Here is a 27819-nt window from a genome sequence, read left to right as displayed (position 1 = left end):
TAAGGCGTGGTTTCTTTTGTAAAAATATTTGAAATGATAGACTAGATCCTATATTTTGAATATATTTAACACAATAGCATACTGTAACAGCACTGCAAAGCTTCAACCATTGGCATCAATAAACTGTATGTACAATGTTACAGTATGCCCAGTGCAGTCAAAAACACAATTTCCTGTGTTTTATATACATTTTCACACTATGAGGTTGGAATAATACTGTGAAATTGTGAAATTTAGTGTAAGAGCTGTTTGAAAAGACCGCCTGAAATGAATGCCTGTTTAGATGGGAGGGAGTTTTGGCTTTCCATGGTGACATCACCATGCAGTAAATGAGTTAATAGACCAATAAGTAAGGGAGTTCCAAACCTCCCTGCCAGTAACAGCACATTTTCAGTTTTCCCCTCCCCACTCAAACCTCTCCCAGACAGTCCTATCAAAAAAAATAAGCCATGTTTGTCTGGGAGAGTCCCAATCAATATTTTGAATTGCTTTAGCGGCACCAGAACATCCAGTTGTAATGTATTTTGTAGTTCCCAGCAATGAGGTGCTTTAAAACTAAAAGTGTATTTGCCTAGTTCGGTGGAGACCCAAGGAACCTCAAGAGTTAACCAAGCTTGTGAATGGGTTTGGTATCTCATGGTTTTTATATTTTAACAGCAAAGTTAGGTATGTCGGAAGCTAGTGTAGTAGAGCAATCACAGTAAGTTACTTAATTGTTACCCAGAAATGGTTTGATATTGAGATAAAAATGGCTGCATAGGACCTTTAATGCCGAAAACTACACTAAATACATGTATTTGTCATATAGTTATGTAAATATGAACGTTTGAAATTTATAAAAAGGAAGACCTTTAATAGACACATCGGGTATGACTGTTTTTCCAAGATGGTGGATGTGGACATTTCAGGATGTCACATTATTCGATTCCCCAAATGCCACCGCCCGCTCAGTTTGAAATGAGTTCATAAGGTAATCAGATTGGGATTCACTTTCCCCTCAGAGGGATCAAAGAGGATTTTTTTCTCTCTCTCTCCTCATTCTTCAGGCAGACTCCAAAAAAAAGGAGAACAAGAAATGGGGAGAGTTGCGTGATATTAAAGTGAAAATCAAATTACATCAATATGATTAAACGGCTGCCAACAAGGTGCAGATGTAATTATGATTGTTAATTGAGCCAAGTTTGATTCCACGCATCAAAGCGAGAGGCGGTCAGTAGTTTATAATTTCAGGACAAGGAAGTTTGATGAGCTCCATATGGACTCAGTCTAACAACATTTTGAGAAACTCAGCAGTGGCCTTTACCATTCAGACCTAATGGAAGGGATATGTTGTTGATAAGCATGTTTAGTTTATAGCTTACTACAGAAACGACAGACCTCAGGCATGGGTCGTTTTGTCTTCATTCCCTGTCCTTTATCCTTGAATGTGGATTATTATTTTCTTTTGCGTCTTCATTCTGTTAATAATACATGAATGTCCTCTTTTTTCCTTCTTTCCCCCTTTTTTCCCTGTAGCAATTATTGAACCCACCGCAACTAGTGCTGTCTCCCGCTCAGGTCAGTATATGTCACCGTGCTGTACGTAAACCAGCAAAGGGATCCACTCCACACTAACCTAAAAACCTCTCCTCCATCTCCAATTCCTCTCTCTTGATTGGCTGGGATGCCTGCTGGGGTACAGCTTCACTGTATGTGCTTTCACTTGCAGTTCATTTTGGTTTCTCAGGATTGGTTCTGTTTTGTTTCTGTTTTATTTTCTTCCTGTCAATGTAAACAGCTCGTCCGTCTCATTGCACACCCCCACCTCCTTTACTCTCTCTCCTTTGGAGCGTAGTGGCATCATAAAAGTGACTGTTACATATGGCTCTGGGACCGATGCGTTTCCTTTTGCTGATGGCTTTACTCTGGCTTCTTCATCCCGCCCCCTATGCTAGCTAAGTACAGTCTGCATGAAGGGCAGGATGTCAGTGAAAGGACCCTGTTACTTTGTTGTTTGCTATGTGCAGTGGCTCTGTCTCCGTTTCTCTCCTTCCAGAAGCAGCCGGGCTCTGCTGGTGCCGCCTCTCTAACCTGTTGCTGTCGATGTGGCAGGTGTTTTTCCACTCTACTTCTGTTGCTTTCAAATTACAGCTCGGAATAATCCCTTTGCCAGGCCGTCTTTTCTCCCTCTCTTATGGTTTTAAGCAAGTCGCAGAATGTAATCTCTCACGTTGGTTACATTATTTTGCTTAATACTGTTTGCACACATACTCACACCCCGCTCGCATACACACACACATGCACAGACACACATGGCGAGTGACATTGCATGATAAATCTACTCAGCGCTATCCAGAGTTTTTCATCCTGCATCATGGATTTGCCCATCGTTTCATGTTCCATTCTGGAGACGTGGCTCTGTATGAGCATGTACTCTCCTGCATCCCTTACATTTTTACTTGGAAATGGATCTCCATGGGGATTTTGTCAAATTGCAAGTCAAATCCTGCTCTCTGACAACACATAGCCCTGAACTCTCATTTTCTGTAATGCTTGCAGAGCAAATGACAATTTCATGGTCCAACGCAACACCACTGCTATCAATTGTGGAGATAAATTAACTCGACGTCCCATTGTTCTTGTTTTGTTCCAAGTTCCACATTTTATTTGTAGTAATGTTTTTGCAGTGCGCTAGCTGAGCAGCTTGGCATAGGCAATTGTTTTAGATTCCTGGCAACAGGTAGCCTCCAACTCATTAAACCATGTCTGTTAATTAGGTTGAAGATATAGAATTATCTTCTGTCAGCTCCACAAAGGAGGAGTGGGGGAAAGGTCCATGTAGGGAACGACATTTGTTGTCATTTGGATATGTCAAACAGGAATCAATTGATGCTAAACCTCATCAAACATGTAGATTAAACAATGTAATGATTCCCTTCAAATACCATTGATGCTCATTTAGGACTGCATTCTTGCTTGGTCTCATTTGACATGCTCAAACTATTATGAAAGTTAAAGTAAAAATGGTCAACACGACTATCTAATATACAAAGTAAATTGCATGGTTGTGGCAGCACCTGCCCACAAAACATTGCCTTCTTAAACAACACTGAAATGTCAATAAAAGGGTTAAGTACCTTTTTTGCAAACAACACATTGGCTAATGTTTTCTACATGAGATTTGTGAAATGTGCTCTACAGTTGACCTCTTCCTATAGGTTAGTGACAGTACAGTATGACACCGCATGGTTGTGACAATGATATTAAATGGTCGGTCCAGTACTTGAATATCACTCTGTCTTGTTTGAGCACCTCTACAGTATGCACTGAAATGTTAATGCAGCCATTTTTATCTCAATATCAAACCATTTATGTGTAGCCATTTCTGTGATTGTTTTCAATTAAAATGGTAAAAAATGAACAAAAATAGCTTATTAATAAAGAGCAATTCCTCAAGCAGGAATTTTTCTAGGACTGCCTGAGAGTGGTCTGAGTGGGGAGGAGAAAATTGAAAGCTAACTGTTATTTGGAACTCTCTTTCTTATTGGTCTATTAATTAATTTACCAAATTGTCAAAGACTCCAGTCACCCGAGCCATAGACTGTTCTCTCTGCTACCGCACGTGAAGCGGTACCAGAGCGCCAAGTCTAGGACCAAAAGGCTCCTTAACAGCTTCTACCCCCAAGCCATAAGACTGCTGAACAGCTAATCAACTAGCTTCCCAGACTACATTGAACCCCACTAAATCCCCTCCCCCCTTTGTTTTTACACTGCTGCTACTCGCTGTTTATTATCTATGCATAGTCACTTTAGAAATTACCTTGACTATCCTGTACCCCCGCACATTGACTTGATACCGGTACCCCCTATATATAGCCTTGTTACTGTAATATACATATCTTGTTACTTTTCCATCGATTATATTCATTTTTCTTTAGTTCATTTAGTAAATATTTTTCTCAACTCTATTTCTTAAACTGCATTGTTGATTAAGGGCTTGTAAGTATGTATTTCATTGTAAGGTCTACACCTGTTGTATTCGCTGCATGTGACAAATTTGATTTGTCACTTGATTTGTCTCCATCTCACCAAAACAGGTCAACATTTCAGGTGGCCTTTTTCCAACAATTCTTACACTAAAAAGGGCATTATCATCCTTTTCACAATTTCACAGTATTATTCCAAACTCATACTGTTGACAAAATATATAAAACATATGTTTTTGACTGTACTGGGATGTTAAAATTAGTTGATAAGTAGTAGAAAATGTGTATATGTTCAAATTCAAAATAGATTAAACATATACACTACTGTTCAACAGTTTGGGGTGACTTAGAAATGTCCTTGTCTTCCATGAAAAAATACATGAAATTAGTTGCAAAATGAATATGAAATATAGTCAAGAATTTGACAAGGTTATAAATAATTATTCTTAATTTAAATAATAATTGTCCTTCAAACTTTGCTTTCGTCAAATAATCCTCCATTTGCATAAATTACAGCCTTGCAAGCCTTTGGCATTCTAGTTGTCTATTTGTTGAGGTAATCTGAAGAGATTTCATCCAGTGCTTCCTGAAGCACTTCCCATAAATTGGATTGGCTTGATGGGCACTTCTTACGTACCATACGGTCAAGCTGCTCCCACAACAACTCAATAGGGTTGAGATCTGGTGACTGTGCTGGCCATCCAATTATAGACAGAATACCAGCAGACTGCTTCTTCCCTAAATAGTTATTTCATAGTTTGGAGCTGTGTTTTGGGCCATTGTCCTGTAGAGGGAGGAAATTGGCTTGAATTAAGTGCCATCCACAGGGTATGGCACGGCGTTGCAAAATGGAGTGGTAGCCTTCCTTCTTCAAGATCCCTTTTACCCTGTACAAATCTCCCACTTTACCACTACCAACGCACCCCAAGACCATCACCTTGCCTCCGCCATGCTTGACAGATGGTGTTAAGCACTCCTCCAGCATGTTTTCATATTTTCTGCGTCTTACAATTTTTAAATTTTAAATTTCACCTTTATTTAACCAGGTAGGCTACTTGAGAACAAGTTCTCATTTACAACTGTGACCTGGCCAAGATAAAGCATAGCAGTGTGAACAGACAACAACACAGAGTTACACATGGAGTAAACAATTAACAAGTCAATAACACAGTAGAAAAAAAAGAGTCTATATACACTGTGTGCAAAAGGCATGAGGAGGTAGGCGAATAATGACAATTTTGCAGATTAACACTGGAGTTTTATTTTTTTTATTTTACCCTTATTTAACTAGGCAAGTCAGTAAAGAACAAATTCTTATTTTCAATGACGGCCTAGGAACAGTAGGTTAACTGCCTGTTTTTGACTGTACTGGGATAAAGTGATAAATGATCAGATGGTCATGCAGGTAGAGATACTGGTGCGCAAAAGATCAGAAAAGTAAATAAATAAAAACAGTATTGGGATGAGTTAGGTAAATTGGGTGGGCTATTTACCGGACTATGTACAGCTGCAGCGATCGGTTAGCTGCTCAGATAGCAGATGTTTAAAATTGGTGAGGGAGATAAAAGTCTCCAACTTCAGCGATTTTTGCAATTCGTTCCAGTCACAGGTAGCAGAGAACTGGAAGGAAAGGCGGCTAAATGAGGTGTTGGCTTTAGGGATGATCAGTGAGATACACCTGCTGGAGCGCGTGCTACGGGTGGGTGTTGCCATCGTGAACAGTGAGATAAGGCGGAGCTTTACCTAGCATGGACTTGTAGGTTACCTGGAGCCAGTGGGTCTAGCGACGAATATGTAGAGAGGGCCAGCCGACTAGAGCATACAGGTCGCAGTGGTGGGTGGTATAAGATGCTTTAGTAACAAAACGGATGGCACTGTGATAAACTGCATCCAGTTTGCTGAGTAGAGTATTGGAAGCAGTTTTGTAGATGAGATCGCCGAAGTCAAGGATCGGTAGGATAGTCAGTTTTACTAGGGTAAGTTTGGCGGCGTGAGTGGAGGAGGCTTTGTTGCGGAATAGAAAGCCGACTCTAGATTTGATTTTAGATTGGAGATGTTTGATATGAGTCTGGAAGGAGAGTTTACAGTCTAGCCAGACACCTAGGTACTTATAGATGTCCACATATCCTAGGTCGGAACCATCCAGGGTGGTGATGCTAGTCGGGCGTGCAGGTGCAGGCAGCGAACGGTTAAAAAGCATGCATTTGGATTTACTAGCATTTAAGAGCAGTTGGAGGCCACGGAAGGAGTGTTGTATGGCATTGAAGCTCGCTTGGAGGTTAGATAGCACAGTGTCCAAGGAAGGGCCAGAAGATTACAGAATGGTGTCGTCTGCGTAGAGGTGGATCAGGGAATCACCCGCAGCAAGAGCAACATCATTGATATATACAGAGAAAAGAGTCGGCCCGAGAATTGAACCCTGTGGCACCCCCATAGAGACTGCCAAGAGGACCGGACAACATGCCCTCTGATTTGACACACTGAACTCTGTATGCAAAGTAGTTGGTTTACCAGGCAAGGCAGTCATTAGAAAAACCGAGGCTACTGAGTCTGCCGATAAGAATATGGTGATTGACAGAGTCGAAAGCCTTGGCCAGGTCGATGAAGACGGCTGCACAGTACTGTCTTTTATCGATGGTGGTTATGATATCGTTCAGTACCTTGAGCGTGGCTGAGGTGCACCCGTGACTGGCTCGGAAACCAGATTGCACAGCGGAGAAGGTACGGTGGGATTCGAGATGGTCAGTGATCTGTTTGTTGACTTGGCTTTCGAAGACCTTAGATAGGCAGGGCAGGATGGATATAGGTCTGTAACAGTTTGGGTCCAGGGTGTCTCCCCCTTTGAAGAGGGGGATGACTGCGGCAGCTTTCCAATCCTTGAGGATCTCAGACGATATGAAAGAGAGGTTGAACAGGCTGGTAATAGGGGATGCGACAATGGCTGCGGATAGTTTCAGAAATAGAGGGTCCAGATTGTCAAGCCCAGCTGATTTGTACGGGTCCAGGTTTTGCAGCTCTTTCAGAACATCTGCTATTTGGATTTGGGTAAAGGAGAAGCTGGAGAGGCTTGGGCGAGTAGCTGTGGGGTGGGGGGGGGGGGGGGGCGGAGCTGTTGGCCAAGGATGGAGTAGCCAGGAGGAAGGCATGGCCAGCCGTTACCTAGCCTCAGTCCAGTGGGCAGCTGGTAGGAGGTGCTCTTGTTCTCCATGGACTTGACAGTGTCCCAGAACATTTTGGAGTTTGAGCTACAGGATGCACATTTCTGCTTGAAAAAATAAATAAAATACACTGCGTGTATTGGTTCCTGACTTCCCTGAACAGTTGCATATCGTGGGGACTATTCGATGCTATTGCAGTCCGCCACAGGATGTTTTTGTGCTGGTCGAGGGCAGTCAGGTCTGGAGTGAACCAAGGGCTATATCTGTTCTTAGTTCTGCATTTTTTGAATGGCGCATGCTTATCTAAGATGGTGAGGAAGTTACTTTTAAAGAATGACCAGGCATCCTCAACTGACGGGATGAGGTCAATATCCTTCCAGGATACCCGGGCCAGGTCGATTAGAAAGGCCTGCTCGCAAAAGTGTTTTAGGGAGCGTTTGACAGTGATGAGGGGTGGTCGTTTGACTGCGGACCCGTAGCGGATACAGGCAATGAGGCAGTGATTGCTGAGATCCTGGTTGAAGACAGCGGAGGTGTATTTGAAGGGCCAGTTGGTCAGAATAACGTCTATGAGGGTGCCCTTGTTTACATATTTAGGGTTGTACCTGGTGGGTTCCTTGATGATTTGTGTGAGATTGAGGGCATCTAGCTTAGATTGTAGGACTGCCGGGGTGTTAAGCATATCCCAGTTTAGGTCACCTAACAGAACAAACTCTGAGGCTAGATGGGGGGCGATCAATTCACAAAGCTGAGCTGAGGGGGTCGGTAGCAGGCGGCAACAGTGAGAGACTTATTTCTGGAGAGAGTCATTTTTTAAATTAGTAGTTCGAACTGTTTGGGTATGGACCTGGAAAGTATGACATTACATGACATCTCTGCAGTAGACTGCAATTCCTCCCCCTTTGGCAGTTCTATCTTGACGGAAAATGTTATAGTTGGGTATGGAAATCTCAGAATTTTTGGTGGCCTTCCTAAGCCAGGATTCAGACACGACAAGGACATCAGGGTTGGCAGAGTGTGCTAAAGCAGTGAGTAAAACAAACTTAGGGAGGAGGCTTCTGATGTTCACATGCATGAAACCAAGGCTTTTTTGATCACAGAAGTCAACAAATGAGGGTGCCTGGGGACATGCAGGGCCTGCGTTTACCTCCACATCACCTGCGGAACAGAGGAGGATTAGTATGAGGGTGCGGCTAAAGGCTATCAAAACTGGTCGCCTAGAGTGTTGGGGACAAAGAATAAAAGGAGCATATTTCTGGGCATGGTAGAATATATTCAGGGCATAATGCGCAGACAGGGGTATGGTGGGGGGCAGGTACAGCGGAGGTAAGCCTAGGCACTGGGTAATGATAAGTGAAGTTGTATCTCTGGACATGCTGGTTGTAATGGGTGAATTTACCGCATGTGAGGTGGAACAAAGGAGGTATCAGAGGTATGAAGAGTGGAACTAGGGGCTCCATTGTAAACTAAAACAATGATAACTAACCTGAACAACAGTATACAAGGCATATTGACATTTGAGAGAGACATACAGCGAGGCATAAAGTAATCACAGGTGTTGATTGGGAGAGCAAGCTAAAACAACAGGTGAGACAACAACAGCTAATCAGCTAACACAACAACAGCAGGTAAAATGGCGATGACTAGGCAGAGAGGGTCGGATTAACTACACACAGAGCCAGAGCCTGTGATTAATGGACAGTCCAGCAGGCATCAGCTATGTAGCCAAGTGATCATAGTGTCCAGGGGGCAGCAGTAGATGGAACAGGGAACCCGCCACTACGCTAGCAGGCGACAAGGCGTTTAAAGTTAGTAGCCCTCCGACGGAGGCCGGTTGAAGGCACAGCGGATGGGAGTATTCGTCAGCAGACCAGTCGTGGTGGTGTGGCGGGGCGCCGTGTCGACAGAGAATCCAAGCCAGAAGGCGAAAGTGGTATTGTAGAATTTAGTTTGCTGGCCGGGAGATGCGCCTGGCTCACGGCTAACTGGTGCTAGCTTCGTGGCAGTGGTGTTAGCCACTATAGCCAATCGGTAGCAGCGGTGATCCGGTGCCAAGGTCCAGAGTTTACAGCAAGGATCTGGTGGAGTATCGGGCTCTAGCTGTGTATGAGTGTGGTTCGGGTGAACAGCTGAGTAGGTCGGGAGGTGGGCCTCAGGGATTGCTTTGGTAATGGGTGCCACGGTGAGCTAGCTAGCTGCAAGCTGTGAGCTAGCTAGCTGCAAGCCAGCTGTGAAGATCAGAAGTAGTGGTCCAGGGATTACGTTAGGAATATGGAGTTGCTGTGGAGAGACAGTCCAATGCTAGTAGTCTGGCGAGTATTATCCAGGCTAAGAACAGGGCTGGTATCTGTGCAGAGGGTAAAAGCCGCTAGCAGTGGCTAACAATGACTGAATAGCTAATTAGCTAGTTAGCTTCTGGAGGTTCTTGAATGTGTTCTAAAATTTTTAAATAATAGCGATACCGTATCACATTGGGTGAGGCAGGTTACCGGAAGGTATAATCAAATAAAAAATCTAAAAGAAATTGAAATATATATGCAAAAAATAAGAAAAATACAAAAGTACACGAGACACGAACAAAACACGTCTTCACTGCTACGCCATCTTGGACAAAATGTTCTTCTTTGTGATCCGAACACCTAAAACTGAGATTTGTCTGTCCATAACACTTTTTTCCAATCGTCCTCTGTCCAGGGTATGTGTTATTTGCCCATCTTAACCTTTTCTATTTATTGGCCAGTCTGAGATATGGCTTTTTCTTTGCAACTCTGCCAGAAGGCTAGCATCCTGAAGTTGCCTTTTCACTGTTGATGTTGAGACTGGTATTTTGCGGTTACTATTTAATGAAGCTGTCAAATGAGGACTTGTGAGGCGTCTGTTTCTCAAACTAGACACTCTAATGTACTTGTCCTCTTGCTCAGTTGTGCACTGGCACCTCTCACTCCTCTTTCGATTCTGGTTAGAGACAGTTTGCGCTGTTCTGTGAAGGTAGTAGTACACAGAGTTGTACGAGATCTTCAGTTTCTTGGCAATTTCTCACATGGAATAGCCTTCAATTCTCAGAACAAGAGTAGACTGACGAGTTTCAGAAGAAAGTTATTTGATTCTGGCCAGATACTCAACTAGTCTAAAGAAGGCCAGTTTTGTTGCTTCTTTAATCAGATCAACAGTTTTCAGTTGTGCTAACAATTGCTAAAGGTTTTTCTAATGATCAACTAGCCTTTTAAAATGATAAACTTGGATTAGCTAACAACATGCCATTGGAACACAGGAGTGATGGTTGCTGATAATGGGCCTCTGTACGCCGATGTAGATATTCCATAAAAAATCTGCCGTTTCTGGCTACAATAGTAATTTACAACATTAACAATGTCTACACTGTATTTCTGACATGCACAGCTCTCTGGGTGAGGTTATGTCTTCAAGTCTCCAGTGGGTGATGAAGTCCCTTCGATGTATGTAATGTATTACAGATTATGAACAGGTGCAGTCAGATGGCAGGAGGGGTGGTGTGTTTGACACTCCAAACCAGGAGAGATGTGCATCATCTCTCCAAACCGTCTCTACAAGGTAGAGTTGATACGCACAGCACTGAGAACCAGAGGTGGGACCAAGTAATTGTTTTACAAGTCACAAGTAAGTCTCAAGTCTTAGCACTAGCCAGTTGTAGCTCAATCTTGGGTGCAATGACTGACAGTGTGGAGGCTCATTGATTTAATGTTACATTAGCCTACCTGCTACACTAGCAAAGTTATATATAGCTGTCGGCTATATTAGCCACGACTTACCGTTCTTTGTGCAGCTTCAGCTCCGTTTGTATTTTTCTTTCCCGCATGTTTTGCAAGTTGAAATCAATTTTCTGTTGACCTCAGCGTAGTCTTTATATCCGAAAATAATAATTTAGGGTATCTTCTTTCCAAGGGCTCTATCTGAATTCACCCGCCGACGTTCCTGCACATCCACACGCAACTTTTTCCCAGCTGGCACAATTTGATTGGCTGCTCTCCGATTCAAACTGTAATCCGTTAAATGAAGAGTTGATGCACTGCCCACTTTTTTTAATAGCATAATTTTTTATATTTGGGCTTGGGGAGGGTATCAAGTCAGTTCGAGTCAAAAGGCTCAAGTCCAAGTTAAGTCACGAGTCATTGGTGTTGAAGTCAAAGTTGAGTTGCAAGTCATCATATTTGTGACTCGAGTCTAACTCGAGTCCAAGTCCTGTGACTCGAGTCCACACCTCTGCTGAGAACATTATCAATGGTTGTTAGGTGAATTCCAGGACAGTGAAAGTATTTTGACCTATGACCAGGTCAAATGTGACCAACCTGAAGTGGGACTGGTGCCTGGCCACGTATTGCCTCAGCCTTCTGCTCCTGATGTGGTAGGGGCGGCGGTTCCCCACAACACTGCTGAATGACAAATGCACCAGGTTTTGTAAGTAGCCTGTGAATTAAATCAAATATGATCACTCAATAAACATACAGAAGTAATTATATTAATAGAGTGACTATTCAGAATAGATTCAGGCTGGTGACGCTAATATGCAACCAGCTGTGTAATGTTATATTGCTGAATGCTTGCTGACACGTATTTGTAGCATGTTAGCAAAAAAAACTTGTACTCAGGCTGGACAAGTACAATCCTTCATTGTTTTTATTTATTTTACTAGGCAAGTCAGTTAAGAACAAATTCTTATTTTCAATGACGGCCTAGGAACAGTGGGTTAACTGCCTGTTAACTGCCTGTTAACCCACAGGGGCAGAAAGACAGATTTGTACCTTGTCAACTCGGGGGTTTGAACCTGCAACCTTCCGGTTGCTAGTCCACCGCTCTAACCACTAGGCTACCCTGCCGCCCCGATATAGAAGCTAAGATGATAGAATACGCTCCCATACGCTTCTCCTTTTACTTTTTTCATAAATCATAGACCGCTTAACAAACATCATTCCAAATATTTTGAGACATACAATGTACCCAGCAAACAGGGGAAACCCTGAGGAGATTTGGCAACATTCCCATTAGGACCCTTTAGGGTTTTGGTGCAACGTTTTCCAACTAACGTTCTTAGAACATTCTAAGAACATTGTGTGATGGTCTCAAGGAAACGTTCTCAGGGGGACCTTTATTTAGTTCACTGTACGTTCCCTGGACTTCACTGAGGACCATGTCAGGACAATGCCAGGACCTTTTTAGGACTTTCTTGGGATGTTGTGTCATGGGGACGTCCCCGGGGACTATCCTGGAACTGGACAAAACCTCCAGGGGACCATGACAAAACTTCCTGACTTTAGGCAACCATTTCGTGACCCATTATTGTTTGCAGGGTTCTGTGTCCCACATGTCTTGTTTTTCCGAATTGTAGAATCTGTTATCTATATTGCACACACATATTATAGAGGATATATATATATATTACATGACCAATAGGAATGTGAACACCAATTGTAAGTGCAACCGAGGACAGACGATTTTTACGCGCTTCAGCACTTGGCGGTCCCGTTCTGTGAGTTTGTGTGTCCTACCACTTCGCGGCGAACGCGTTGCGGCTCCTAGATGTTTCCACTTCACAATAACAGCACTTACAGTTGACCAGGGCAGCTCTAGTAGGGCAGACATTTGACGAACTGACATGTTGGAAATGTGTGATCCTATGACAGAGCCACGTTGAAAGCCACTGAGCTCTTTAGTATGGGCCATTCTACTGCCAATGTTTGTCTATGGAGATTGCATGGCTGTGTGCTCGATTTTATACACCTATCAGCAATGGGTGTGGCTGATATAGCCGAATTCACTAACTTGAAGGGGTGTCCACATATTTTTATATATAGTGTATATTTTTATATATTCTATGAATACGATCAAGACTCGCAGGTGTTTTGTTCATTAGCACTCCAAATACAGTCCCAAGATGAACAGATGCAAAACGGAGAACATTCTCACATTGTTTCTTTCTTCCATTTACCTGTTTTTGATCCCTTTTTTGCTCTGAATAATCTTTACTATTACATACAGTGCTCTTGACTTTTTCCACATTTTGTTACGTTACAGCCTTATTCTAAAATATCTTAATACATAAAAATCCTCAACAATCTACACACAATTCCCTATAATGGCAAAGTGAAAACGGGTTATTAGAAATGTTTGCAAATGTATTCAAATTAAGTATTGAGACTTTGCTATGAGACTCGAAATTGAACTCATGTCCATCCTGTTTCCATTGATCATCCTTGAGATGTTTCTACAACTTCATTGGAGTCCACCTGTGGTAAATTCAATTGATTGGATATTATGTGGAAAGGCACACACCTGTCTAAGGTCCCACTGTTGACAGTGCAAATCAGAGCAAAAACCAAGCCATGAGGTCGAAGGAATTGTCCATAAAGCTCAGAGACAGGATTGTGTTGAGGCACAGATCTCTGGAAGGGTACCAAAACATTTCTGCAGCATTGATGGTCTCCAAGAACACATTGGCCTCCATAATTCTTAAATGGAAGAAGTTTGGAACCACCAAGACTCTTCCTAGAGCTGTCCGCCCAGCCAAACTGAGCAATCGGAGGAGAATGGCCTTGATCAGGAAAGTGACCAAGAACTCAATGGTCACTCTGATAGAGCTCTAGAGTTACTCTGTGGAGATGAGAGAACCTTCTAGAAGGACAACCATCTCTGCAACACTTCACCGGTCAGGCCTTTATGGTAGAGTGGCCTGACAGAAGCCACTCCTCAGTAAAAGGCACATGACAGCCCACTTGGAGTTTGCCAAAAGACTCTCAGACCATGAGAAACAAGATTCTCTGTTCTGATGAAACCAAGAACTCTTTGGCCTGAATGCCATGCATCGTGTCTGGAGGAAACCAGGTACCATCCCTACGGTGAAGCATGGTGGTGGCAGCATCATGCTGTGGAGATGTTGTTCAGAGGCAGGGACTGGGAGACTAGTCGGGATTGAGGGAAAGATAAACGGAGCAAAGTACAGAGAGATCTTTGATGTAAACCTGCTCCAGAATGCTCAGGACATCACACTCAGGCGAAACAGGACAACAGGACAACAACCCTAAGCGCACAGCCAAGCGCACAGCCAAGACAACGCAGGAGTGGCTTCGAGAAACATCTTTGAATGTCCTTGAGTGGCCCTGCCAGAGCCCGGACTTAAACCCGATAGAATATCTCTGGAGAGACCTGAAAATAGCTGTTCAGCAATGCTCCCCATCCGACCTGACAGAGCTTGAGAGGATCTGAAGAGAAGATACCAAAGGTGGCAAAGGAGCTTCAACAAAGTACTGAGTAAAGGGTCTGAATACTTTTATAAATGTGAATTTTCAGTTATTTTTTTATTTGTATATATATATATATATATTTTTTAAATAAATTAGCAAACATTTCTAACATGTTTCTAACACTTCTATTTTAGAATGAGGCTGTAACCAATCAAAATGTGGAAAACGTCAAGGGGTCTGAATGCTTTCCGAATGGACCGTACATCATTCTGACCATTTCTGACATAATCAGACTATTACTTTATGCAAGGGTATCACAATAGTATCATGAATCTTGGATCCATGGCTTAAAGTCACGTACATCACATCATTACACTATTTTTGTTTCCTCCATAAGCTTCCCATTTACCTAACATCACTGTTAAGATTTAAAATGACAAGTTATCAAACCCGGTCACAGGGTTGGTTAACTTTGGAGACTCCGCTGGTGTCTACAGAGTCCAGTAAATTTGCCTTAAATTTTCTTGGAATAATCTCCAAAATATGTTTTGATTAGATGCTTTGATGTCCCTAGGGCAATGCAGACAACCGACACAGGATTTTTATAATGAATAATGTGTTTGTTTTAATTGACTGTGTTATGGATCTTAATGTGTATTTTAATATGTATGTTTATCTATACTTGCCTGTATGTTTATCTATACTTGTTTTTGTATTGTGCAGGGCTCATTTGTAAAAAAGACTTTAGTCTCAATATGACTTCCCTGTTGAAATAAAGGTAAATAACTAACATTCCTTTGACCCTCCCCCAGATAGGCTATGGATCTACAGGAAAAACATGATTAACGACTCCATGAAGGTTTATGTGTCTTGGTAATGTCTCGGAGTAAGCCATAAACCATGTATCTATTTTCTGACGAGGGGAGACATGATGTAGCAACTATTGAAAAGACAGCAATTTATGATTTTTAACTCAATCCGTCCCTACTTGAATGATACATGCAATTTTGGTGGGGCATGGAAATAAACAGAGAACACTCAGGGTTGGTCTGCGCCCTACAATACACTGAATTACCCTGCATGGCACATCAAGCTAAATATCCTTATTTCAACTTTCCAAGTGGTAGGGAGATGGGGATTTACACTGAATTGTGGTGTGGTCCATCCTGTTCAATATTCGTCATTGGCTTATCCAAAATTCCAATTCACTTACTCTGCTCCCTATGGGCACAGAAAGCTGTTCTAATCAAATTATTTCAGTAAGTATGTAAAGCTTCTCTAATCAAATGATATGTGGGTAATGTAGGTCTTGAATTGGAGTAATGTCTTCTTTGGAAGTGAGGGTACAGTAGGTGTTCCTTCTCCCAAGCACCCAACTCATTATCTGATCATGTTGCATACTAGGCCCAGAGGGTGCATTGCATGACGTTGATATACTACTGCACATGACAACATCTCTAATGAACAAACAACTTGCCATTTCTCTCATTTTCTCACTCCAATATTCTCTCTTGGCCAGCACTTTGTAAATAATAACAAATCCGTGTGATGGGGAAAGCTTATCAGCACTTTTACCCCTGTTTTGAAACCCACTTAATTTGCTTTTTTAATGATTGCATCTATTTCAAATGAGAGAATGTCTTATCCAGTTGTTTACTTTCCATCACTGAAGCATTTGATAACTTAATCCTAAACTCATATGTATTTTGCTGATTGGATTCAAGTACAATATATCTTGCACAACAAAGGTTTTTACATACATTATACATGTGTTATCAGAATATGCTACAAATGAGGAGAATGTACCTATTATTTTCTCAAAAAGTTTAGTCAACAAAATTATCAATCTCTTGATTAATCTCTAAAGATGAATTTATAGAAATACAGAGATAGATATTAGCATTATATAATTTCTTAGCATTTGGTCCACTAGATCATTATACATTTGGTATCACATTCAGCAATGGTATAACATCTTCATTTTTGCAGTTTTTCCCCTCCAGCAGAACATCAAATTATCACATCCCATTTGGTCCCACATTTTGTGGCACCAAAAATAGTAGTTGCTCAGAAATGTTTCAATATATGTTTATGTAGGTCTTGAAGCTCAGCTTGTTGGTCTTGGAACTTTCCATTTTTTTTTTAAATGAGTGAGGCTAAAGCAGTTTTTAATGAAATGTTCACTCTTTTGCTATTCAGGATGTGTTTTTTTAAACTCCTGGGCCTTGCAGCAGTGCATTCTAACACCTTGCACTGTACTGCAAACATATGGTTCAACATATGCTAAACGTCCACATCACTTGAATACTGATCATTGTAAATACATTCTGACCAAAGCACAAATACTGGGTCATTCTGACGAAAGCAGGCTTTAAAACATCCGAAGACACTCACAGGCTCTCAGTCTTGTTTGAACGAAAAGGAGATAATCTATTAAAGTAGGTTTGGCTTCGTCATTGATGTATGTATTGTGACTCTGTGGGTACTTAATTTTCACCACAATTTCATCTGATTTTATGCAGCATAAAATGGAAACTAACAGAGTAATATTACATTTCTGAGGTGTCATTTTATGAGCCAGATACCAATGTCCTTAAATTCACTTTTAGATGTAGTCAGTCAGATGAATAATCATAAATCACTGTGCATTGCTGTTGCATAACACATTGCAGCCCTCTTGAGCTTACATTTGTTCACACATCTCCTCATCGTTAGTCCTTTTCAGGCACTTTCAACTCAGCAGAATTGTAATCTGAAACTCTGGAAAGTCCAATCGAATCATGTGCCAGATTATGAAAGGATGCTTTTTTTCATCCCTTGTATCTTTGCGCAGCAGCAGAGATTTCCCCTCTCACTCTCCCTCTCCCTGCAGTGGCTGGAGGCTTTAAATCACCCATGGCAGAGCTCTTGAGCACACCCAGAGAAGAAGTGTTTCTATAAGGGTGGGGGATTTTTTCAGTAAATTGCAGTGGTGGAAAAAGTACCCAATTGTCATACTTAAGTAAAAGTAAAGATACCTTAATAGAAAATGACTCAAGTAAAAGTAGTAAATCACCCTACTTGAGTAAAAGTCTAAACGTATTTGGTTTTAAATATACTTCAGTATCAACACTCAGACATCATTTACAAACGAAGCATTTGTGTTTAGTGAGTCCACCGGATAGATCTCTTGATAAGTGTGTGAATTGGACCATTTTCCTGTCCTGCTAATCATTCAAAATGTAACAAGTACTTTTAAAAAATTTTCTTTAAGAATGTAGTGAAATAAAAGTAAAAGTTGTAAAAAATATAAATAGTATCGTAGCTACTTAAGTAGTACTTTAAAGTATTTTTACGCCACTGGTGAGTTGTGGGTACATATTGAAAGTGAGGTTGGATTCTTAGATTTGAAGTGAAGCAGTAGGAGAACCTGAATACTGGTGATGAATTTGTGTTTCGCTGCATGGTACAAAGTACATTTTCCAGTGTACTTACCTCGTTCAGCACTTACAGTATGCAACAATTATATTGTAGCTGTTTGTAAGCTTATTTTGATATGATAGTGTTACTAGATATGCTTTTGCTACGAGATGCATCTATCTGGCAGATAGAATCAATTCCTTATTTGTTAGGTATATAATATTGGAGTACACCCCATTTTAGCTTATTAAGGTTTTCTTACATGGAATGTTCATTCCTGGTGGACTAATTTACTTCAATGCAAAGAAGGGGACAAGTGTCTGCCTATAATCCCTGCTAATTTATTTTAATAACAGCCTTAGCTATAAACATCCACACACCTATTTACCCAGCATGCACTGGATAGTAGTGCACAGTGGGCTATCTGAGGGTAATCCGTTTTGGTGATGCATTTCAGCTTCGCTTATCAGATATTGTATATGGCGTATCAGGTTTGGCGAGATCCAAAATCCCCTCTATGATTTGTTAAGAGGTACTACCTGAACTTCATTTTGCGCCATACTAAAACAAGATTCCTCTCTGGAATGGGCTGATAAACAGATGGCATGACATATATCATACTTCACATCTAGATCCTTTGCAGGCAGAAATAGACCAGGGGTCATTTATCCCCACTGAATTTGTTTCCTGTTGTCCTAGACTTGGCACTCCAGTATCGCTTGCCATGCGGTAGTAGAGAGAGCAGTCTATGACTGGGGTGGCTGGGGTCTTTGACAATTTGTAGGGCCTTCCTCTGACACTGCCTGGTGTAGAGGTCCTGGATGGCAGGCAGCTTAGCCCCAGTGATGTACCGGGCCGTACGCACTACCCTCTGTAGTGCCTTGCGGTCGGAGGCCGAGCAATTGCCATACCAGGCATTGATGCAACCAGTCTAGATGTTGCAGCTGTAGAACCTTTTGAGGACCTCAAGTCTCATGCCAAATCTTTTTGGTTTACTGAGGGGCAATAGGCTTTGTTGTGCCCTCTTCATGACTGTCTTGGTATGTTTGGACCATTCTAGTTTGTTGGTGATGTGGACACCAAGGAACTTGAAGCTCCCAACCTGCTCCACTACAGCCCTGTCAATGAGAATGGGGGCGTGCTCGGTTCTCCTTTTCCTGTAGTCCACAATCATCTCCTTAGTCTTGGTTACGTTGAGGGATAGGTTGTTATTCTGGCACCACCCAGCCAGGTCTTTGACCTCCTACCTATAGCCTGTCTTGTCGTTGTCAGTGATCAGGCCTACCACTGTTGTGGTCATGCCTGGCCATGCAGTCATATGGGTGAACAGGGAGTAGAGGGGACTGAGCATGCACCCCTGAGGGGCTCCAGTGTTGAGGATTAGTGTGGCTACCTACCCTCACCACCTGGGGGCGGCCTGTCAGGAAGTCGAGGATCCAGTTGCAGAGGGAGGTCTTTAGTCCTTAGCTTAGTGATGAGCTTTGAGAGCACTATGGTGTTGAACGCTGAGCTGTAGTCAATAATAGCATTCTCACATAAGTGTTCCTTTTGTCCAGGTGGGAAAGGGCAGTGTGGAGTGCAATAGAGATTACACCATCTGTGGATCTGTTTGGGCGGTTTGCGAATTGGAGTGGGTCTAGGGTTTCTGGGATAATGGTGTTGATGTGAGCCATTACCAGCCTTTCAAAGCACTTCATGGCTACGGATGTGAGTGCTACGGGTTTGTAGTCATTTAGGCAGGTAGCCTTTGTATTTTTGGGCACAGGGACGATGGTGGTCTGCTTGAAACATGTTGATTTGTCATGTGCCCTCATGTCCTCGAAAGGTCCTACAGAGGCACCATTGCAGAGCATCCCGACAGGTTGCATCACTCCCTGGTGTGGCCTCTGACCGCAAAGCACTACAGAGTGCGTATGGCCCAGTACATCACTGGGGCCAAGCTTCTTGCCATCCAGAACCTCTATACCAGGCAGTGTCAGAGGAAGGCCCTAAAAATTGTCAAAGACTCCAGACACCCTAGTCATAGATTGTTCTCTCTGCTTCCGCATGGCAAGCGGAACCGGAGCGCCAAGTCTAGATCCAAGAGGCTTCTAAACAGCTTCTATCCCCAAGCAGGTTGAACAGGTTGTTGATTAGCAGGTGGGTTTGTAATTGGGAGGAAACAGTACGTTCCAGAGTCTTGGCATGGAAGGGGAGGTTGGAAATGGGACCGAAGTTATTGAGGATAGTGGGGTCCAGTCCTGGCTTTTTTAAGATGGGGATGACTGCAGCTGTTTTGTAGTTAGACGGGACAGTTTTGTGGGCAAGGGAGAGGTTGACAATGTGTGTCATATATGGACAGAGAGCAGGCAGGCTTTGATGAGAACAGTGGGGAGAGGATCCAGGGAGCAACTTGTAGCTTTGGATGACATGATGAGCTTTGAGATATAAGGAGAAAGTTGTAGAGATCAGTGGAGTGAGTAGAGAAGGTGTCGTCACGGGGCTGAAGTAGTTTGCTGACAGTGGAGAACAGAGTCGAGAACAGGAGTAGGTGGACCTGGCAGCACTGAGGGCATCTCTGTAGGTCCCGTAGGGCGGCGCACAATTGGCCCAGCGTCGTCCGGTTTAGAGTTTGGTCGGCGTAGGCCGTCATTGTAAATACATTTTTTTTTTACTGACTTGCCTAGGTAAATAAAGGTTAAATTTAGGTGGAGTTTGAAGGCCTCAGCATAGACCGTGAGCTCAGACTTCCTTTTCCAGCACTCCAGGCAGCGGCCAGCTTGCTTCAGAGCGCCTACCTCAAGGGTAAACTGGGCGGAGGAGAAGGAGTCGGTTTAGTTTGGATGAGGGCCAGAGAGTTGAGGGAGAGATAGAGCAGTATTGATTTGGGCAGAAAGTTCATCAGGTGAGTTGGGGGCATGGTCAAGGGGCAGGGCAGAGCAGATGGCATGAGAGTTGGAAGGGGTCAAAAGCTTTGATGTTGTGGAAGGAGAGGAGGCGTTTGTCAGTGTTGTAGGGTGAGTATGAGGTAAGAGAGAAATTACGTATCTTGTGGTCAGACAGTGGGAAGAGGAAAGGGTGAAATATGAGAGAGAGCAGATGAGGTCAAGTATGTTTCCTTTGATGCAAGTAGGAAAATTGACATTTGATAATATTGAAACAGTACAGAACAGCAATGAAATCAGAGGCATGATGGTTTGATGAGTCCATGTGAATATTCATATTGCCAAGCAACACTAAGCAGAGAGTTGGACAGCAATGGTGAGTAGTTAATTAGACAAGAATGATTTATTAGCTTTTGGAGGACAGTAGACAAGGAGAGTGATCATGGAGCAAGATTATTCAAAGGAGGCAGTAGGGAGAGACAGTTCAGTTATTTTGATTTTGGAATTGTACAGTACAGCGAGGCCGCCACCACGGCCTGTGGAGCAGGGGTGACACAGGTAGCCATAACCAGCTGGAGTAGCTTGGTTTGATGTAACAGAATAATGAATGCTGTCTCTGCAAGTAATTTCGTTCATGGAAGTAAATGAAGAGACATTCATTTTATTTTGTTATTAGATTGGTATTCTAGCCTGGCTGGTATTCTAGCTGGTATTGTCAATTTATGGTGTTGGCAATGTCCATTGTCCCAAGTGAGGTACACCGTGGCATATTCTGCAAGCACATTTGAGAGAATAAGGCCTAGATTCAATCAGTTCAACGTTAACCCGTGATAACCGACAAAATGCATAGCATTTAATTGTTTATGTTTAGACAATGTCTGAGGTGTAACTGTGTTTGAGCTGTCAAATCAGTGAGCAGCAGCTCTTGTAGTCATTGTCACCCTTTCTACCCGCGTTAGAAGTTCAGAACAAAAAAGCGAAGGCTATACAGTGCCTTGCGAAAGTATTCGGCCCCCTTGAACTTTGCAACCTTTTGCCACATTTCAGGCTTCAAACATAAAGATATAAAACTGTATTTTTTTGTGAAGAATCAACAACAAGTGGGACACAATCATGAAGTGGAACGACATTTATTGGATATTTCAAACTTTTTTAACAAATCAAAAACTGAAAAATTGGGCGTGCAAAATTATTCAGCCCCTTTACTTTCAGTGCAGCAAACTCTCTCCAGAAGTTCAGTGAGGATCTCTGAATGATCCAATGTTGACCTAAATGACTAATGATGATAAATACAATCCACCTGTGTGTAATCAAGTCTCCGTATAAATGCACCTGCACTGTGATAGTCTCAGAGGTCCGTTAAAAGCGCAGAGAGCATCATGAAGAACAAGGAACACACCAGGCAGGTCCGAGATACTGTTGTGAAGAAGTTTAAAGCCGGATTTGGATACAAAAAGATTTCCCAAGCTTTAAACATCCCAAGGAGCACTGTGCAAGCGATAATATTGAAATGGAAGGAGTATCAGACCACTGCAAATCTACCAAGACCTGGCCGTCCCTCTAAACTTTCAGCTCATACAAGGAAAAGACTGATCAGAGATGCAGCCAAGAGGCCCATGATCACTCTGGATGAACTGCAGAGATATACAGCTGAGGTGGGAGACTCTGTCCATAGGACAACAATCAGTCGTATATTGCACAAATCTGGCCTTTATGGAAGAGTGGCAAGAGGAAAGCCATTTCTTAAAGATATCCATAAAAAGTGTCGTTTAAAGTTTGCCACAAGCCACCTGGGAGACACACCAAACATGTGGAAGATGAAACCAAAATGGAACTTTTTGGCAACAATGCAAAACGTTATGTTTGGCGTAAAAGCAACACAGCTCATCACCCTGACCACACCATCCCCACTGTCAAACATGGTGGTGGCAGCATCAGGGACAGGGAAGATGCTTAAAATTTATGGGAAGATGGAGCCAAATACAGGACCATTCTGGAAGAAAACCTGATGGAGTCTGCAAAAGACCTGAGACTGGGACGGAGATTTGTCTTCCAACAAGACAATGATCCAAAACATAAAGCAAAATCTACAATGGAATGGTTCAAAAATAAACATATCCAGGTGTTAGAATGGCCAAGTCAAAGTCCAGACCTGAATCCAATCGAGAATCTGTGGAAAGAACTGAAAACTGCTGTTCACAAATGCTCTCCATCCAACCTCACTGAGCTCGAGCTGTTTTGCAAGGAGGAATGGGAAAAAATGTCAGTCTCTCGATATGCAAAACTGATCGAGACACACCCCAAGCGACTTACAGCTGTAATCGCAGCAAAAGGGGACGCTACAAAGTATTAACTTATGGGGGCTGAATAATTTTGCACGCCCAATTTTTCAGTTTTTGATTTGTTAAAAAAGTTTGAAATATCCAATAAATGTCGTTCCACTTCATGATTGTGTCCCACTTGTTGTTGATTCTTCACAAAAAAATACAGTTTTATATATTTATGTTTGAAGCCTGAAATGTGGCAAAAGGTCGCAAAGTTCAAGGGGGCCGAATACTTTCGCAAGGCACTGTATATAATGATCCTCGAATGAAAAATGATTCAACAAAATAATAAGGATTGTTGTCAGCCTAATCAAGGTGTAGATTACAAGACACATTTCAGTGTTCGAACTTCGTCATACAGCTGCATGGTATTTTTGGTACTGTGACTCAATGCATCCAATGGCAATATTTGTGATAAGTTAAAAGCCGGGAGCTGCTGGCTGATTTAACAACTTCAATGCAGTTACATCGGCGATAACCGACACCTTATTGCTTGACATCGACTTAACAAAAACAATCATATGCTATGCAGTTGTCAGTTATCGTGGGTTAAGGTGGTTCTGATTGAATCTAGCCCCTAAGCTTCCTTTGCCACACCCAATGATAACATAATAAATCCTGTCTTTAATGGTAACTCAAAATGGAAATTCTGATTGTTCAAAGTCATATTCTGATTGTTGTGAATGCAAATGGACATGTTATTAATTTGGTGTCCCCAAATCTTAGATTCTTATGTCTGGGATGATTCTGAGCACATTTTAAACTCCAGCATTGGCCAGTTACCGTTTTGCCTATCCCCCCACCCCCCCTATGCAAAATACATAAACAGATATACACATATTTCATGGGCTTATGTCCTCCTCTCTCCCTTCTCTTCTCTCAACCCCTGTGAATATTAATTTTGAGCCTTGGTTTTCTCAGCATTCAGAGAGAGATGCAGCTACAAATGGCTGTGCCCCCAGATCATCATCCTGACCGCTCCTATTCTCTCTCCCACTCTCTATTATCCGTGCCTCTCTCCCACATGCACTCTTTCCCTCTGATTTTCTCTCCCACTCCGGATATCCACTGGAGCGGTGGCCATTAAATGCAGGCTTCAGCGTGCTGTCAGTCTCACGTGCTGCCGCACACTAAACCATGGTAAATACCCAGGAAGCCGGGTAAACAATTACTACACAAACTTTTCTGACTCCCCCACCATGCCCCCCTGAAGATAATGAGTGTGGTGGTGGTCTAGGTGTTTGGACTGAGCTCTGTCTCCCCTTCCACTTCTCTTTTCCTGAATGTTACTGAACTCACTCAGTCAATTGTTCCCTTCACTCATTTTAGTTCTTGGTTATAAAGTAGACATTGGTTTTATACTGGTTACTTTTATTTACTCTGTTTCTCTATATCTCTCTATCACTGCGCCTGAGATCAAAGAACGTCATGCAATGTACTGATTTCAGGTCTCAGCATCTGTCCCCTTTTGGTGTCAGATTAAAACAGTTACAAGTGTTTTTCAAAGCCTCACACATACTTACATGTACCTGTGAACAAAAAGTTTGCAAAGAAGGTTGGAAAATTCCAAACCACTTGGTTGCGGTTTTCTTTTCTTGCTCAAATTATTAATCTTGATTTAATTGGAAAGCTAAAAAATGGGATTCATATGACATGTTTTTGTGATTCTGCCCCATAGACAAGCTCAGAGGCTGTGTGAGACCTGAAGCAGAAAATGGATAGTCATATTATTTTATAGACAACCAAGATTGCTGTGGAGATGTAGTCTTTCTCAATAATTGAGACACAAGGGTATATTCCCTTTCACAGACTCTAATGGTCAGTACATTAAGGGGTATGATTGAAGAAAGCCATACACTTACAATAGAGGCCACAGTAAATCAGAAAAGAAGGCTTTCTTGCCAATTTAAACATTACACTTAAGAGGATAGCACACCATATGTACCTTTCTTCTCTGGCGAGACTACTCCTTGGCAGAGTTAAATGGGTGTAATTTCGAAGTAATGTTTAAAAGCTTTTTGAATTAGTAAAGAAAGCATAGTGGTTCTTCCTTTAAAAGTTGTGTCGTACTGCAGCACAGCTTGCGGGCAATTCTATGGCTCATTAGTTAAGTGTCAGCCATTGTTGCCATTAATGCTAGTTAGTGCTAGTTTGACCACCAGAGGGCATCTTTGAGAAGCATTTGACTGTTTTTAATACTGGCTGTACTAGAGAATGTAAAACCTTTTTTGTAAGAACATAGTAAATGGGATTGATTTGAAGAAATTTTGCTTAATTAATTTGCTTAATATTATGCTGTTTCTATTCCAAGAAAAACAAAACCCTCAGGGCATTGTTAAGCGTGACCGGTCGGGAGTAGGCTACTAAGTGACTGCAAGTGAAGAGCAAAAACATCCTTACATTTCCACACCCTAATTGTAGGCTAACCAATACCCAAACGGAGATTCAGTGAAAATGAAAATCTCATTGATTCATCAAGACCAGTCCCCATGCTTGTCTCAGAGCAGTGCATGTGGGCGACGGAGAGAATGCATTTAGACAGGTATTTTCATCAAGGACATGTTGTTTGCAGATTCCACAAACACGAGGTGGAGTTGCAGAGCTCACAGGTGTGCCTGGTATGGATTGTGACTCCATCTCATTCCTCTCCCTCTTCAACGCGTCGTTCTCCGCCAATGTCAGTTCGGAAAATATGGTGCTGTACAACGGGACCGGTCGAGAGTACTACAGGCCTAAGCTACGAAGTCGCTGCATTATTTTCCAAATAAAAATCAGAGCCGAGGAGCATCCCATCCTATACATCAGCCGGAAGCGCTGTCATTCAGTAATAATAATAATTGTTGGATAACAGATCGGCTCTAGGAAGTCATTAAGAGGCGGGTTTTATCTTCAATATTATCATTTATTCAGAAGGTTAAATCCATAGGTTTTAGGCCTGCAGTAGGTTATAGTAAACAGAAATTGCGTGTCAATTCACAAACCATGTGCCATGGAATCTGTATATTTTTATTATCACAATTTTCTTTAACCAATTTTGGTCTTTAATGCAGGGCCGATAGACAGGTTTCTTACTTTTTCCCTTTATTTTTAGAGGGAGAGAAACCAAAAGACCACTGTGCCTATTTTTCTAAAATAGCCTGTCCACATGTCAAGTGAAATTCCCCCATTGTATTTACCCAAGTTCTCTCTTAACTCCAGGACCACCGACAGTTTGTTGTTGCCTGATGCAGGACTCTAGTGCCAGAGAAGATAGACTCTCGAGATTGAAAACACCTCCATTAATTGCCAAAGTTTAGACTACCGATATATCAGCGTTCTAACACCCCCTTGTGATAGTGTGGTGCAATGACAGAATGCCACAAACGGTCGCGGCATAAGCTCGTAACTGTTAAAGGAAGAACCACTGTAGGTTGTGCTGCCATTGTCCTAAACAAATGGGAACTTTGACACCAAGTTTTGGAGTTGAGGCACTTTCATATATACTATTTTGCTATTCAGACTCATCCCTCTCGGGTTTTGTATAGGAAAGGCATGTTAAGACAGTGTAGTGGTCGGGGGGGGGGGGGACTTTTATTCAGGGGAAACAAACAGAATGCGCCACAGCGCTGGGTAATAATAAAACCAAACCAAAACCTAGGTCATCTTTGAGCCTTTCTTCCAGTCCCTCTCTGCTACCTGACAGCTAAGCTTTTTATCTGCGTATCCAACAAAAGAAAACAGAAATCCAACAGGCTTGTCCTTACTGGGGTGAGGTCTGCGGCCAAGTAACATCCGGTAGGTTACAGTCCAGTTAGGTTCAATATCCCTCCCAGTGTTGGAGGGCCCTGCATGTCAGCTCTTGCTGCTCCAGCCCAAAAACAGATCTGGCCAAAGCCAGGTTAAAACAGCCACCCCCCCAACCTTCAATCTAATTATATTCAGGTGTGTGTAATTACGCTCTTACCCTTCCTGGCAATCCTCTCTCCTGGCCAGCAGATGTAACCAACAAGCAGGAATATACCGGCCTTAACCCACCCACCCTCTCACTCGTCACACACCATTCTCCTCATCTCTGACGCGGTGGGCAGGGAAGCCATTGTCCACAGAGTGTTCCGGTGGGATGAGTCTGCATTCCCATGTTTTAACCCGGACCGGTGGACTACAGAGAAACAATACAGTTGGAGTGATTGAAACCACCTGGTTACTCTTTCGCTGGTCTCCTTGTTCTTTGACATCCAGACTAGAGGAGCATGGTCCGTGACCAGAGTTGTCTCAGGCGGTAGTACTTTAACTTCTTCAATGCCCACTGCACCGCTAGGCACTCTTTCTCCACTGTTGAGTATTTGATTTCTCGGGGCAACTGCTTCCGGATGATGTATAAGATGGGATGCTCCTCCGCTCGTACCTCTTGGGATAAGACAGCTCTCACCCCTGTGTTGCAGGCATCAGTCTCGACCACCATCTCTTTCCCAAAGTCCAGCATCACCAATACCGGTCCAGAGCACAGGGCCTCCTTCAGGTTCTGGAAGGCTTCTTCTGCTTTATCAGTCCACCTGACCCCGTTGGGCTGGGTCTTTTTGGTCAGGTCTGTGAGAGGACAAGCTACTGTTGCATAGTCAGGAATGAACCTACGGTAATAGCTGGTTAGCCCCTTAAAAGGTTTTTACCTGAGACTTGGTTTGGGGCCGTGGCCGCAGTCGGATGGCTTGAACTTTCTTCTTTTGCGGTTTGACATTGCCCCTCCCAATGGAGAATCCCAGGTACTCTGTCCCAGTCTGCATTTTTTGCATTGGTGGTTAGATCTGCTCTGTGAAGAACCTCCAAGACAGCATTGAGCTGCTTCAGCTGAGATTTCCAGTTAGGGCTGTACACAATCATGTCATCCAAAGATGTTGTTGAGTACTCACTGTGGGGTC

The 27819-nt window shown here is 42.7% G+C and overlaps 1 protein-coding gene across 2 annotated transcripts in view; it reads left to right on the top strand.

Annotated features, from left to right (window-relative positions):
* negr1 (neuronal growth regulator 1) overlaps positions 1 to 27819 on the top strand; it is a 372829-nt gene that overhangs the window by 285561 nt on the left and 59449 nt on the right. The window contains exon 7 of one of the 2 annotated variants that reach the window (XM_020455164.2): positions 1516 to 1557. The exons of the other annotated variant lie outside the window; for it this stretch is intronic. Coding sequence (XP_020310753.1) covers positions 1516 to 1557 — 42 coding nt within the window. The remainder of the gene's footprint in view (positions 1 to 1515; positions 1558 to 27819) is intronic. 2 annotated transcript variants of the gene reach the window in all.

Source organism: Oncorhynchus kisutch, linkage group LG21 (genome assembly GCF_002021735.2).
Source record: "Oncorhynchus kisutch isolate 150728-3 linkage group LG21, Okis_V2, whole genome shotgun sequence".
NCBI lineage: Eukaryota > Metazoa > Chordata > Actinopteri > Salmoniformes > Salmonidae > Oncorhynchus > Oncorhynchus kisutch.
Note: the sequence above shows the minus strand (reverse complement) of the source record. Positions and strands in the feature narration are given on the sequence as shown.